At 43.8% G+C, this 16,342-nt stretch overlaps 1 protein-coding gene across 1 annotated transcript in view; it reads left to right on the top strand.

Moving 5' to 3' along the window:
- LOC141249460 (cytochrome P450 2J2-like) overlaps nucleotides 1-16,342 on the top strand; it is a 46,971-nt gene that overhangs the window by 16,562 nt on the left and 14,067 nt on the right. Inside the window, exons 6-7 of the mRNA XM_073669635.1 lie at nucleotides 6,381-6,522; nucleotides 9,125-9,312. Coding sequence (XP_073525736.1) covers nucleotides 6,381-6,522; nucleotides 9,125-9,312 — 330 coding nt within the window. The remainder of the gene's footprint in view (nucleotides 1-6,380; nucleotides 6,523-9,124; nucleotides 9,313-16,342) is intronic.

Raw genomic sequence — 16,342 nt, 5'->3', positions numbered from 1 at the left:
CAAGACCAAAGTCAGCACAGCCGTCTACCAGGAAATTTTAGAGCACTTCATGCTTCCCTCTGCCGACAAGCTTTTTGGAGATGGAAATTTCATTCTCCAGCAGGACTTGGCTCCTGTCCACACTGCCAAAGTACCAATACCTGGTTTAAAAACAACAGTATCACTGTGCTTGATTGGCCAGCAAACTCGCCTGACCTTAACCCCATAGAGAATCTATGGGGTATTATCACGAAGAAGATGAGAGAAACCAGACCCAACAATGCAGACGAGCTGAAGGCTGCTATCAAAGCAACCTGGGTTTCCATAACACCTCAGCAGTAACACAGGCTGATCTCCTCCATACCACGCCGCATTGATGCAGTAATTGATGCAAAAGGAGCCCCGACCAAGTATTGAGTGCATTTACTGAACATACATTTCAGTAGGCCAACATTTCAGATTTTAAAATAATTTTTCAAGCTGGTGTTATAAAGTATTCTACTTTACTGACATAATGTCACGCTGTCTCTGTGTACTGGAGGTAGGGGGCCTAAGCTGACCCTGAGCTGGGGCCCTGACTAATCCCTCTACCTGAAGGTACTGTTAAAGGTACAGAGGTCCAGGCCGCCAGCGTATCCCCTACCTCCTGAGGATCCCTGCACCTAAGTAATCTAGTCCTGAGAAGGACCCCGATCACAACAAAAGGGGACAGGTAATAATATGCCAACACTCAGTACTTAGACGAACGAGACAGTACAAGGGTAAAACCAAAACCACCTTGCATACAAAAACTACACAACTACAACAGAGGGAACACCAACGGGAAAGGAGATAAATGATAAAGCGAGGAAGGGAAAAAACACTCCAAATACACTTATCTCTGAAACTCCAAATACCACGATCCGCTCTGTTAGTCTGCATGAAATGCTTTCACCGACACTTCCCTAACAGAGCAGCAGACATATGAAGGAATCTCACTACTGCAGAATTGATTGCAGCTGGGCGAGGCTGGACCTTGTCTAGCACAGAGAGAGAGAGTTAACTCCCTCACTGCCGAAAAGCACAAAGCACCAAAAACTCAGCTGCGAGAAGTCAGGCTGTGCAATCGTGACGATCTTCGTGGCGACACAACCATGACAGTACCCCCCCTTCTACGAGGGGCCTCCGGACCCTCAGGGCCAGGTTTATCCGGGTGAGTCGTGTGGAAGGCCCGAATTAACCGGTCTGCGTTAATATCTGACGCAGGAACCCACATCCTCTCCTCAGGACCATACCCCTTCCAATGAACCAGGTACTGAAGGGACCGACGATTAAAGCGTGAATCGATGACCTTCGATACCTGGAACTCCAAGTTACCATTGACCACCACTGGAGGCGGAGGTAAAGGTGACGGTATCACCGGCGCCACATACCTCTTAAGCAACGATCTGTGGAACACGTTGTGAATTTTAAACGTAGGGGGGAGATCAAGACGGAATGCCACCGGATTAATTATAGAACTGATCCTGTACGGCCCGATGAACCTGGGACCCAGTTTCCAGGAAGGAACCTTAAGTTTTATATTCTTAGTAGACAACCATACCAGATCGTTCACACTTAGGTCCGGACCAGACACTCTCCTCCTGTCAGCCATACGTTTGTAACGGTTCCCCATAGTACTCAGATTATTCAGTACCCCTCTCCATACAGAAGCGAGTGATGACGAAAATCGTTCCTCCTCAGGAACCCCCGAAGAGCCCCCTCTACTGAAAGTACAAAACTGGGGGTGAAAACCATATGCCCCAAAAAACGGGGACTTACCAGTGGACTCGCTCCGCCTATTATTAAGAGCAAACTCCGCCAGAGGTAAGAAAGAAGCCCAGTCCTCCTGGTTCTCTGACACAAAACACCGGAGATATGTCTCCAAACTCTGGTTCAGACGTTCCGTCTGACCATTGGTCTGGGGATGAAAAGCCGATGAGAACGACAAATGCATCCCCCGCCGAGTACAAAATGCCTTCCAGAACTTGGACACAAACTGAGACCCCCGATCCGACACCACATCGGAGGGTACCCCGTGAAGCCTCACAATCTCCCCAATGAACACCTGCGCAAGAGTTTTAGCATTAGGAAGAGCAGGAAGAGCGATAAAATGTGCCATCTTGCTGAACCTGTCTACTACAACGAGAATGACAGTTTTACCCGAAGACGGCGGGAGGTCCGTAATAAAGTCCATAGACAGATGAGTCCAAGGACGCTCCGGGATCTTCAAAGGTAAGAGGGCCCCAGACGGATGGGTATGTGGGGTCTTAGAGCGCGCACAAACCCCACAGGACGCAACAAAAGTTACCACCTCCTTATGTAAGTTAGGCCACCAAAATCGACGCGAGAGGAGATCCACAGTTGCTTTACTCCCTGGGTGTCCTGCTAAAGCTGAGTTATGGTGTGCCTCGATCACCTTTTGTCGTAGCTGATCTGGAACAAACAGTCTCCCTGGAGGTCCAACAGGGGCGTCCCCCTGAGCCTCCAATACCTCCTCCTCAAGCTCAGAGCATACTGCCGACACCACCACCCCCTCTTGAAGGATAGGAACCGGGTCATCCGTATTCCCGGCCCCAGGGAAACTACGAGACAAGGCATCCGCCTTCACATTTTTTTGACCCAGGACGAAACGTAACGACAAAATTAAACCTGGTAAAAAACAACGACCACCTGGCTTGTCTGGGATTCAGACGTTTTGCAGACTCCAGATAAAGCAGGTTCTTGTGATCGGTGATGACGGTGACCGGATAGACTGCCCCCTCCAAAAAATGGCGCCACTCCTCAAAAGCTAACTTAATGTCCAAGAGTTCCCTATTGCCGACATCGTAATTCCTCTCGGCGGACGACAATTTTTTAGAGAAAAAGGCGCACGGATGCCACTTACCAGGGGACGAACCTTGTGACAACACTGCTCCCACCCCTACCTCGGAAGCGTCTACCTCTACAATGAATGGCTGTGACGCATCAGGTTGAATGAGCATGGGTGCTGAGGCAAAACATTTTTTCAAGGAGGAGAAAGCTTGACAAGCCTTGTCAGACCACCTAGAAAAATCCGTCCCCTTTTTTGTCATGTCAGTGAGAGGTTTAACCATGGACGAGAAATTACGAATGAACTTCCGGTAATAATTAGCAAACCCCAGGAAACGTTGTAGTGCCTTAAGATTCTCAGGCAGATCCCACTCAAGAACTGCCCGCACTTTCCCAGGGTCCATACGAAAACCAGACGCTGAAACCAGGAAACCTAAAAACTGGAGTTCCTGTACGGCGAACACACACTTTTCCCATTTAGCATACAGTTTATTATCCCGCAAGATCTGTAACACCTGCCTAACATGCTCCTGATGAGACACCAGATCAGGCGAGTAAATTAAGATATCATCCAGATATATGACAACAAACTGTCCAACCAGGCGGCGAAAAATGTCATTAACAAAGTGTTGGAACACCGCCGGGGCATTAGTCAGACCGAATGGCATGACAAGGTTCTCATAATGCCCCTCCGGAGTGTTAAACGCCGTCTTCCACTCATCCCCCTCCTTCATTCTAATCAGATTGTACGCCCCCCTGAGATCCAACTTAGAGAACCATTTGGCGCCCACGATCTGATTAAAGAGATCGGGAATAAGTGGGAGCGGGTACGGATCTCGGACCGTAATCCGATTAAGTTCACGGAAATCCAGGCAAGGGCGTAGGCCTCCATCCTTCTTCTTCACAAAGAAGAACCCCGCGGCCACCGGGGAAGATGAAGGTCTAATATGCCCCTTAGCCAGACTTTCAGAAATATAATCCTTCATGGCCTGCCTCTCAGGACCAGAAAGGTTATACAACCTAGATTTAGGTAACTTGGCCTCAGGGAGCAGTTTAACAGAACAGTCATACTCGCGATGAGGAGGTAGTTCCCGACACCCCTTCTCCGAGAATACATCCTCAAAGTCCACCAAAAATGGAGGCAAGACCCTAGGAGTGACAGCACCGATGACCGTATTCATGCAGTTTTTATTACAGAAATTACTCCATTGGCTTATCTCTCTGGATTGCCAATTAATAACCGGGTTATGCTTAGTTAACCAAGGAAGGCCCAACACTATAGGAGTGGGAAGACCCTCCAACACGTAGCAAGACAACAGTTCATTATGTATCGCCCCCACTTGAAGTTTTACGTTATGCACAACATGCAAAAAACTTCCCTGACCGAGGGGCCTGGCATCGATCGAGAATATGGGGATGGGTTTAGCCAACTCACTCAAATGCATACCTTGAACCCGGGCAAACCGAGCGTCCACCAGATTAGCCCCGGCCCCACTATCTAAAAGAACAGATATCTTCTCAGTTCTCATACCCACCACCACCTCCGCCGGTACGAGAAACTGAGATGACCCCAGGGACGAAGTGCCTACTCCCAGATTGCCGTCCACCACACAACCTGGGATTAAAAGTTTTCCGACGACTCTTTACTCTGCAAAGGACGGGATGGACACCCCCCAATAAAATGTCCCTTTCTCCCGCAGAAGAAACACCTTCCAGTCTTGTGGTGTGCCACCGGTCCCCTCCCCCGAAATGATGTCCCTCCTAATTGCATAGGCTCCTCTGGACTGACCAGGGGAACCACCAAATGAGGGGACCTTGTAGGAGGTGGAGTCATCACAGGGGGTGGAGTTATCCCGCACCTCTCCCGAAGCCGTCTGTCAATGCGAATAGCAAGGGCCATAGCGGCTTCCAGTGACGCGGGAGAGTCATACTGTGCCAACACATCCTTTAATTTGTCGGACAAACCTTGACAAAACTGGCTTCTAAGAGCCGGGTCATTCCACTGGGTGTCAGTGGCCCACCTACGGAACTCCGAACAGAATTCCTCCGCCGGATGATCTCCCTGCTGGATCCTACGTAACTTAGATTCAGCAAGGGAGATCCGATCCGGGTCATCATATACAAGACCCAGAGCAGCAAAAAACCTATCCACTGACTGGAGAGCCGGGGAGCCCGGGGGAAGAGAGAACGCCCAAGATTGTGGGTCCCCTTGTAGGAGCGAGATGACAATTCCCACCCTTTGTTCTTCACTCCCCGATGACCGAGGCCGCAGCCGAAAGTACAACTTGCATGCCTCTCGGAAAACAAAAAACTTGTCCCGCCCCCCAGTGAACCTGTCAGGGAGAGCTACCTTAGGTTCTGGTCCAGCTTGCTCCTGGGGACACAAAACCTTGGACCTAACGTCCGCCAGCTCCATGGACAAACTCTGCAACTGCCGAGCTAGACCGGCTACTGGATCCATGGTAGCTGGAGAAAATCTAAGGGGGTCGGTGAAAATGTCACGCTGTCTCTGTGTACTGGAGGTAGGGGGCCTAAGCTGACCCTGAGCTGGGGCCCTGACTAATCCCTCTACCTGGAGGTACTGTTAAAGGTACAGAGGTCCAGGCCGCCAGCGTATCCCCTACCTCCTGAGGATCCCTGCACCTAAGTAATCTAGTCCTGAGAAGGACCCCGATCACAACAAAAGGGGACAGGTAATAATATGCCAACACTCAGTACTTAGACGAACGAGACAGTACAAGGGTAAAACCAAAACCACCTTGCATACAAAAACTACACAACTACAACAGAGGGAACACCAACGGGAAAGGAGATAAATGATAAAGCGAGGAAGGGAAAAAACACTCCAAATACACTTATCTCTGAAACTCCAAATACCACGATCCGCTCTGTTAGTCTGCATGAAATGCTTTCACCGACACTTCCCTAACAGAGCAGCAGACATATGAAGGAATCTCACTACTGCAGAATTGATTGCAGCTGGGCGAGGCTGGACCTTGTCTAGCACAGAGAGAGAGAGTTAACTCCCTCACTGCCGAAAAGCACAAAGCACCAAAAACTCAGCTGCGAGAAGTCAGGCTGTGCAATCGTGACGATCTTCGTGGCGACACAACCATGACACATAATGACTTTTGTGTTTTCATTGGCTGTAAGCCATAATCATCAACAGTAACAGAAATAAACACTTGAAATAGATCACTCTGTTTGTAATGACTCTATATAATATTTGAGTTTCACTTTTTGTATTGAAGAACTGAAATAAATTAACTTTTTGATGATATTCTAATTTTGTGAGAAGCACCTGTATATGTTGAAATGCAGCGTTAGAGGAGCAGCAATACCAGACACAGTCTACTGACAGGTGTAGAGTTATTTTGTTGAAAAAAGCAGGTCTTTTTTAACCTTGGACAACTCACTTTAGGGTCAGTCGTAATAAAAAGTGCTATAATACAAACATTTCAGTTTGAGAGAGAGATTATTTATATGGGTTGCTCCTGATATGCAGTATTGTGACAGACAACATTAAGATATATTGTATACTATTCATTAAAAAATGTATATTTTACTTCCAGGCAAGTGACGATCCTAACTCCACATTTGATACTTCAAATCTGATTCAAGTAGTGGTTGATCTTTTCACTGCAGGAACTGAAACTTCTGCCACCACCTTACAGTGGGCGATCATGCTCATGTTGGCTTACCCTGATATACAAGGTGTGTAATTGTGGACTGTGGTCCAATTGAATTAGATTTTATACCACAATGAAACTAATTGTATAACAAAAAGGAGAGAAAACGGAGAATATGGTAAAATAGAAAATCACTTTATTAAACACAAAATGTGAAACAACTAACAAACAAAGCAGCACACTGTAACGTTAAATATGCAAAACTGAAAGATATGAAAATTGAATAGCATTACTGCTGTAGAAAATAGAAATAAATGAGAAATCTTAGTGCATAAATTGTCCAATTCATGTGTACCTGGTAGCCACGTTAAGGCATCTCTCAAAATACCAGGACCCTATCAATGTGAACTCCTCTCTAAGAGACTATGTCTGCTTGTATGTGGGATAATAAGATCCTGCTGCAATTAAAATCGCCTGCGGCATAGAGGCGGAGTGTTCAGTCAAAGCTTATATATAGAAACAGAAAACTGTTTTTCTGTTTTCTGTTACAAAATGTGAAACAAATATACATCATTACAATTTTTTAATGATGTATGTTTGTTTCACATTTTGTGTTTAATAAAGTGATTTTCTATTTTGCCATATTCTCCGCTTTTTTTCTCCTTTTTGCTATACAATTATCATATGGAGTGGCATAAATAACCATCTTCCTCTGATTTGGGGCCATAATTTGGTCAAGGTGTTTTTTTCATTATAATGTACCCAATGGATCTATTGTTATTCACAATGAAACTAATGTAGCTACATAGTACTATTGTGAAAAATAAGAGACATGTCCATTAAAGGGGTTGTCCGGTTAAAAGTGATGTCTGCAGTCACTCTGTGTGACTGCAGACTTATGAACCCCCCCAGCTCAGGGTATGAGACCCGGGACCAGAGGCAATTTATACGTTATACATACCCCAGCCATTCAGCGCCACCTCGCTCCATGCACTTGTATGGAGCGAGGCCAAGCCCTGTCTAGGGACTTGGGCGGCCAGTGGGCATGTCCGACTAAAAGGCGTGGCCTCACTCAATACAAGTGTATGGTGAGGCCACTCCCACTGGCCGGGGGTATGTATAACGTATACATACCCTCAGTTACCGGGTCTCATACCAGCGAATCTTTGCAGCGCACAGTGCCTGCACTGGGGGGATTCATAAGTCTGTAGTCACACAGAGTGACTGCTGACTTATCACTTTTGACCGAACAACCTCTTTAAGTGCAAGCAAGGCATGGAAAAGGACTCAGTCTGCCCTGAACAGCAGATTTTTCCCTCCAGACCCTGAGTGTCAATCGACTGGACCACATACAGAAGAAGATTTTTACACATGTACATGAGTATTTGTTATTTTTTTCTAAAAACATCTAAGCCTTTTTGAAACTATTGATTGTTCTGGCTATGACTGTCTCCTGATACAAGCTGGTACACAGATTACTAGTTCTTATAGTAATGAAGCTTTGGTTCCTGTGAGGATTGAACCTTTTTATTTGCTCCAAATGGATGGAGTAAACCTTTTTTAAGGGAGTTTTACTTGAAATAGTTTTTGGCCATACCTTTTTGTAAGGGCCGTTTATGCAATTGTGCATGTTAATAATGTAATAATGACCCCTTTGATGTCTCTTCTCAAGACCAAATAATTTGGGTTTTCTTTAATTTTTCTTCATAACTAGGACCTTCCATGCCCCTTATCAGTTTACTGGTTCTTCTTTGTACTTTTCAAACTCCATAACATCCTTTTGATGAACTGGCTCCCAGAGCTGAACTGCATATTCCAGATGTGGTCGCACAAATGCTTTGTGAATTGGTAGTACCATGCCTCTGTCCCATGAGTCCATAATTTGTTTTATACCTGACAATATCCTACTGGCCTTCGAAGCATTGCATGCTTTTATTTAGCCTGGGATCTACAAGTGCACCCGTATCCTTCTCTCCTAGTTTTACTTCCCGTAGAACATATTCTGCCCATATATTATTAATGCCTAAGTGCATAACTTTACATTTATCCATATTGAAGCTCTGCTGCCAAGTGGACTCGCAAACACTCAGTATGTCCAAGTCAGCTTGTGACTAATAAAATATCAAAATAAAATAATAAGGATAAAACATCATGTAGATGTTTTAGAGCCTCTCCTAGTTTTGGTTTGCAAACACTGATGAAACAGTGACGTAAATACTGAGCTGATAATAAGCCGCACAGGAAATCCATCACATTTAAAATGATGTGAGCTGTAAGCAGCATGTTATGGAGTAGGATGACATCAGAAGATTGATGTATAGTTTTGTACATGAAGATTCAATATAACATGTACTTTATTCACCGACATCCCTGATTTTTCTGTGCCTAGGAATCCACTTGGCGGTCCTGTTTACTAACTGTTCAAGCGGTCAGGTACCTATTAGGAACCTGACCCCTTGAATAAAAAAGAGGGATTTTTATGAATAAAAATACATTTTTTTCCTGCAAAACCACTCAGCTGCTCCTGCTCTATACCATGGTGCCCACTGATTGGACTGCATGTACAAGGTGACTGGTTCCCTTTAGGTAAATATACATTGTAAACAATTTTCATAATTAAAATTAATACGTGTGTCAAAGTAAGCCAGACATGCTGAACACTGACTTGCTACATTTTCTAATCACAGAGAACATACATAGAGAGTTAGATCAGGTTCTTCAGGACTCCTCTGCCATTAAATATGAAGACAGGAACAGACTTCCTTACACCAATGCAGTGATTCATGAAATTCAACGTTTTGGAAATATTGCAGCTGCTGGAGCCATGAGACGCAGCATAAAGGACATTACTCTTGACGGTTATTCTATTAAAAAGGTAAGTCAAAAGGTGAGGTAATACTGAAACTATGAAGAAAACCTAACAGATAACGTGAATAATCAATGGGGTCTGTCAGTAGCATATATATTTGGTGTCCCCGTGGAGGCCATGAAACTAATGTATGAAAGTGTCATATAGAAAAATTGTTAAATCCATAAAGACATCTCTGGAGAGGGGACATATCACCCTCACATTGAACATTTGCCGTGGATAGTTAATTACCACAGGAGATTTGATGAGAACCAGTCAACAAGTCTAGGAATTGTGTACTCAGAGCAGGGGAAGTACAGGGGCTTCCTCTGTTCAAAGGAATCAGCTTCCTCTTTTCAAAGGATTTATGTCAGACTTTCTGGAGACAGTGTTCAGTGATGAATATTGGGGTTTGCATTGATCCGATATTTATGGTATATATATTTTCAATGCCGTAGCGAAGGGGCGAACATAACGCATTCATTCACATCACCGTAAGGTCGGCTGAACGGCTTCAACTTAACATCGATAATATGGGTCATGTTATCCATGCCATGTTTCAACTCTATAGAAAGGTAAAATCGTGATAGAAAATATAACAACAATATCTCCAACTTGGGACCTCCAGGGTCAAAGATATCCTGAAAGTTGGGGATCTCATAAACTTCTAAAAGACCTAGCACATCCCACGACCAGCCCCCATAGAGCTCACCGAGGGGATGTATGTAGACGTAACCTTGATCTAATAAAAATCAGAGTTTGGGTTTTGGTCTTTTGCCAGACCTGGAAAGTACAGCTTGTTAGAGCAAATATTGGACTCAGCATATATAATATGTCAATTTCCGATGAGTTTCCCATATAGTGTCAAAATAGGAGCAACATATACAGTTTTGCTCAAAAGTTTACATACCCCGGCAGAATTTTTCCTTTCTTGGCCTTGTTTCAGAGAATATGAATGATAACAAAAAAAAATTTTCTACATTCATGGTTATTGGTTGGGTGAAGCCATTTATTGTCAAACTACTGTTTTCTCTTTTTAAATCTTAATGACAACCAAAAACATCCAAATGACCCTGATCAAAAGTTCACATACCCCAGTTCTTAATACTGTGTATTGCCCCCTCTAACATCAATGACAGCTTGAAGTCTTTTGTGGTAGTTGTGGATGAGGTTCTTTATTTTCTCAGATGGTAAAGCTGCCCATTCTTCTTGGCAAAAAGCCTCCAGTTCCTGTAAATTCCTGGGCTGTCTACCGTGAACTTGAGATCTCCCCAGAGTGGATCAATGATATTGAGGTCAGGAGACTGAGATGGCCACTCCAGAACCTTCACTTTGTTCTGCTGTAGCCAATGACAGGTTGACTTGGCCTTCTGTTTTGGATTGTTGTCATGTTGGAACGTCCAAGTACGTCCCATGCACAGCTTCCGGGCTCATGAGTGCAAATTTGCCTCCAGTATTTGCTGATAACGTGCTGCATTCATCTTTCCTTCAACTTTTACCAAGATTCTTGTGCGTTTGTAGCTCACACATCCCCAAAACATCAGCAATCCACCTCCGAGCTTTATTGTAGGAATAGTGTTCCTTTCATCATAGGCCTTGTTGACCTCTCTCCAAATGTAACGTTTATGGTTGTGGCCAAAAAGTTAAATTTTGGTCTCATCACTCCAAATTACCTTGTTCCAGAAGTTTTAAGGCTTGCCTCTGTGCTGTTTGGCATATTGTAGGCGAGATACTTTGTGGCATTTCCGCAGTAATGTCTTTCTCCTGGTGACTCGACCATGCAGCCCATTTTTCTTCAAGTGCCTCCTTATTGTGCATCTTGAAACAGCCACACCGCTAGTTTTCAGAGAGTCCTGAATTTTAGCTGATGCTATTTGTGGGTTTTTCTTTGCATCCCAAACAATTTTCCTGGCAGTTGTGGCCGAAATATTAATTGGTCTATCTGACCGTGGCTTGGTTTTTACAGAGCCCCTGATTTTCCATTTGTTAATCACAGTTTGAACGCTGCTGACTGGCATTATCAATTCCTTGGATATTTTTTTGTAACCCTTTCCTGTGTTATATAGTTCAACTACCTTTTCCCGTAGATCCGTTGACAATTCTTTTGCTTTCCCCATGACTCACAATCCAGAAACATCAGTGGCTGGATGAAAGATGCAAGAGTCTATCTGGATCCCAGAAACTCACTCAGCTTTTATGCACACACACTGATTACAAGCAAACAGGTCACAGGTGAGGATGTTACCTTTAGTAGCCATTCAAACACATTTTTATCAGACCAAAATCACCAGGGTATGTAAACTTTTGATCAGGGTCATTTGAATGTTTTTGGCTGTCATTAAGATTTAAAAAGAAAAAACACAGTAGTTTGACAATAAATGGCTTCACCCAACCAATAACCATGATTGAAGAAAAAGGTTTTTGTTATCATTCATATTCTCTGAAACAAGGCCAAGAAAGGAAAAATTCTGCCGGGGCATGTAAACTTTTGAGCACAACTGTATGATATATACATGCCTGGACTATAAGAATGTCAGACCATTCGGAAAATTAATATAAACCCGAACACATTGGTCATGAAGTAATATCAAAACAGTGTACTAATTTAAAAACCTTTATTAACAGTCAATGGTTCATGATTATGAAAAAATGCAAGAGCGCAATAGGGTCTTATCCAAATAATAATTGGTACAGAAGTATTAAAAACTGCTCACAACACCTATAAAGCCTGGACTCCTGATGCTACAGCTTCCTATGGATATGTCAGAGATAGATGCTGGGAAAGGAAGTTGTTTCTGCGCTCTCTGGAGTCACAACAAACCATTAGTATGGAAAAAAATGTTGGTTTATTGTCTACGCGTTTCAGAGTCCACTGATTCCTTCCTGAGGACAACCATACATAACCGTTGTGTATGGTTATCCTGAGGAAAAAGTCGTGGACGCTGAAATGCGTAGACAATAAACCTACATTTTTATCCATATTAATGGTTTATCGTTACTCCAGAGAGCGCAGAAACAACTTCCTTTCCCAGCATCAATGGTTCATGGTGGCACTGTAAACCAGAAGTGCACACCGATGTATAAAAACATATTTAAAAACACAAGTCATACATCAATATAAAATACAAGTAGCAATTAATGAAAAACCCAGACCACAACACAATAAAAGAATATTGTTCACCTAATACTCATAAATGTCAATCTCTGCTAATGAAGTCTATGTCAACATGACAAATTGCAGTACTATCCATTATCACCTATTTCACCTACCTCTTGAAGCTCATCAAGAGAATGCCAAGAGTGTGCAAAGCAGTCATCAAAGCAAAAGGTGGCTACTTTGAAGAACCTAGAATATAAGACATATTTTCAGTTGTTTCACACTTTTTTGTTAAGTATATAATTCCACATGTGTTAATTCATAGTTTTGATGCCTTCAGTGTGAATGTACAATCTTCATAGTCATGAAAATACAGAAAAATCTTTAAATGAGAAGGTGTGTCCAAACTTTTGGTCTGTACTGTATATATTCAATGCATTGAAATCGGAGATGTATATACCATATGCTCACTGGGAGTTCCCCAATAATGGGCCTAGTAGAGGAAACAGCCGCGACCTCACCCATTACTCATCAGTCAATTGCGTAATTGTCCTGGCGATTGGTGGCCGCCGAGTTGCCTCCCGTGACAAATTGGTGGCAGTGGTGGGATCTGCTTGATCTCTCTGATGTTTCCCTAACAAACTGGTGGCAGCAGTGGAATCTGCACGATTCCTCCAACTATTCTTCCTAACAAATTGGTGGCAGCAGTAGGGTCTGTGGGTACTAACTGGTGTTCCCCTGACAGAAGGGAAAGACAATTCACGATTTTGGGCTTTGCTAACTGAAAGAAAGATCCTTGATCCAATAATCTAAAAGGAGCGGTTTTTATTCCACAATGCTTTTCCAATTGGTACAGTTGGTTTTTACACTTGAGAAAGACACCAGTCCAGCATGGAAGCGCGTTGTGGAATAAACACCGCTCATTTCGATTATTCGATCAAGGATCTTCATTTTAGTTAGAGAAGCCAAAAACCGCGTATTGTCTTTTCCTTCACACATTATGGTGGAGTTCATCCCCAAGCCATGGGGCAGCAGCAACCGTTATTGACCTTTCACAAGAGTTGTGCCTCCACAACTCTTTCAGGTGAACACATTACCTGGATCTATTTTATCTTTATATAAGGGTTTGACCCTATGGTCTGGTGCCCTCTGCTTCCCAACAGTTTTTATCTAGGAATCTAATGTAAACAGTGTTATACTGTACAAACAACTAGATGTGTATAAAATGCAAATATTTTCCTAAATGGGTTGTGCCAATATAAATGATACATTTAATTAAGTAGAAAACTTGTAAATAAATATTTTTGGCATTTGCAACTGTTAAAAGTTATCATTCAGTCAAAAAATAACAACCTTTCATGTGGAATGGGCCCCAGGCGTTACTCCATCAGTGAGCTTTATTCATTCATCCCCATGGTTCCTCAGTTGGAATAAAAAAAATAGTCTCCTGGTTATGCACAGCATATTTGAGGTGCTCCTAAGCTCTCAAAGTACGTGCAAGATGCAGAATGCTGGTAAGCAAGGGAAGCATCTGCTATCATTGCAGATAGACATTTCCGATGCCTACACAAATATGACAGCTGGGTTAGATCATCCTGCTTCACCTTTGAGCGTAATTGGTATGTATAAGCGGGGAAGGGAGCGTCTGCGTGCAATCACTTCAGATTCTTCCTGTACTTACCAACATTTGGCATTTTTCTCAGGCTTTCGGAGCTGAGAAGGGCGGGGAGCACATCATATATGCTGTGTACGCCCAAAGGACTATTTTTTATGATAAAAGGAGCTGTACATGCTCGGCCACAGGGATAAACAGATAAAGCTCAGACGGAATAAAGTCAGGGGGCTTATTACAGAAGATGAAACATTACTTTTTGAATGAAGCATCATTTTTAATGCCTGTATATTACAAAAATATTTATTTACATGTTCTCTGGTTAGTTAAATGTATCTTTTATGGTGGGACACCTATTTAAAGGGAATTTGTCAACATAGAATGACTGTTCAAACTAAGTCCCTACACTCAGTGCTTCTTGGTGGGGCCAATCATTGAAATTCACCTTCTTTTGTCCCTCTATCTACATGATTGACAGCTCTAGCTTCATAGGGCCAAAGAAGAGTGGAGATAGATGGAAAACAAGCAGGTGGGAAGGTGTACATAAATGATTTGTCACGGTGTAACAGGCCAGAGTATACCCAGAGGCCAGACTATACCTGGGGTTAACGCGGCCTAGGCTGGATTATACCCCTGGATTATACCCCGAGGGATAAACTGGCCTAGGCCAAACTATACCTGGGGGTATAAATTGGCCTAGGCCATTTCATACCCCCTGAGACCAGATAATACCCCCCTTGATATCAGCAGCGTTGAGTGATATACACAAGAATTACGTAATTTTTCAACATCTTAATGGGAATTCAGGTTTGTCAGGTAAGTTATGTGAGAAGATAACTGATTTAAATCTTAAAGTTATAAACAAATAGACTTTTTACTTGAACCAGAAACACTTCACATTAAAATAAAAGCACATATCTAGAACATTATAATGCAATTGTAACTTAATATTCAACTAATTTGACTGTTCATAAAATAAAAAGTCATAATGTCCTGAAACCAGTGGCATACCACCAATGGCGGCAGGCCACGCGACCGCTATGGGGCCCGTGAGCCAGGGGGGCCCCATAGCAGTCCAGGGGAGGACATATTGCCGCCGGTGCTGCTGCTCCCTGCATGCGGCGGGCAGGGAGTGATCCCTGCAGATTCACTGCTGACAGGAGGAAAATGGCAGCGGAGCTGGAAGTATCCACCCTCTGCTTCCTCCTTGACACAGACGCGCGCAGCTTGATGACATCATCATGCAGCGCGCGCCTGGGTCAGGAAGAAAGTTGCCAGCACCTAAGAGGATTCTGCAGGGGAGCTTTTTTTCACTTAAAACGCTGGGAAGAGGAACAGGAGAATGGTGGGGCTGGGGAGAGCAATGATGGGGATGGGGAGAGCAATGATGGGGCTGGGGAGAGCAATGATGGGGATGGTGGGGCTGGGGAGAGCAATGATGGGGCTGATGGGACTGGGGAGAGCAATGATGGGGATGGTGGGGCTGGGGTGAGAAATGATGGGGATGGTGGCGATTGGGAGAGTAATGATGGGGCTGATGGGGCTGGGGAGAGAAATGATGGGGGTGCTGGGAGAGGGCAATGATGGGGGTGCTGGGAGAGAGCAATGATGGGCATTTCACTTTGCTTGTACTGTAAAGCCTTGTATATTTTCCGTGTGCACATAGCCTTACAGTTAATTGGGGAGAGTCACAGGTACTGAATAATTTATATTATTGGGCGGCGGAGATTATAGTTAACGGGGGGTAGTGTTGAGCGAATTTGTTCGGAATTTCAAATTCGTGTTCGGGGTTCTGGCTTGTTCGCGCCAAAAAATAGGCTCCGCCCATGAACATCCCTGATTTGTCACGCAGATAACAACAAATTCGCTCAACACTAATGGGGGGCACAGTGCTGCTTATCACTTTGTATTTTGATTACTAAGTGGCTAATAGTATATTAATGGTGGGGTACATATCTGTATTCAGGGGCGCAGTGTGGGGGAGACACATGTATATATACAATATATGAGACCTTGTTATTTTTAGGGCTGCACTGATCATCGTGACAAGACGAGTCATGGCTGGGAGATGTCGACATGAAGGTCTGACCAGATAGAGAAGAAGCAGCAGAAACTGACACTGATCAGATGAGACGTCAGCGGTAAGTTCCTGGATGTAAATATTATTCTGTATCTGCACTGTGTGACTTGGAGTGATAATGTTATCTGTAAAATCCCTTAGGCTGCATTCTCACATTTGTGTGAAATATCCGTGTGCTGCCAGATATTATTATCGGATGGGCCACAGACTCGTAGAGTTTTATAGATTCATTCACACATCCATGAAAATCACGGATCTGAGAATGAGA

Source organism: Phyllobates terribilis, unplaced genomic scaffold (genome assembly GCF_046119375.1).
Source record: "Phyllobates terribilis strain yellow unplaced genomic scaffold, ASM4611937v1 Scaffold_1__5_contigs__length_1240528914, whole genome shotgun sequence".
In the NCBI taxonomy this organism is placed as follows: domain Eukaryota; kingdom Metazoa; phylum Chordata; class Amphibia; order Anura; family Dendrobatidae; genus Phyllobates; species Phyllobates terribilis.
Note: the sequence above shows the minus strand (reverse complement) of the source record. Positions and strands in the feature narration are given on the sequence as shown.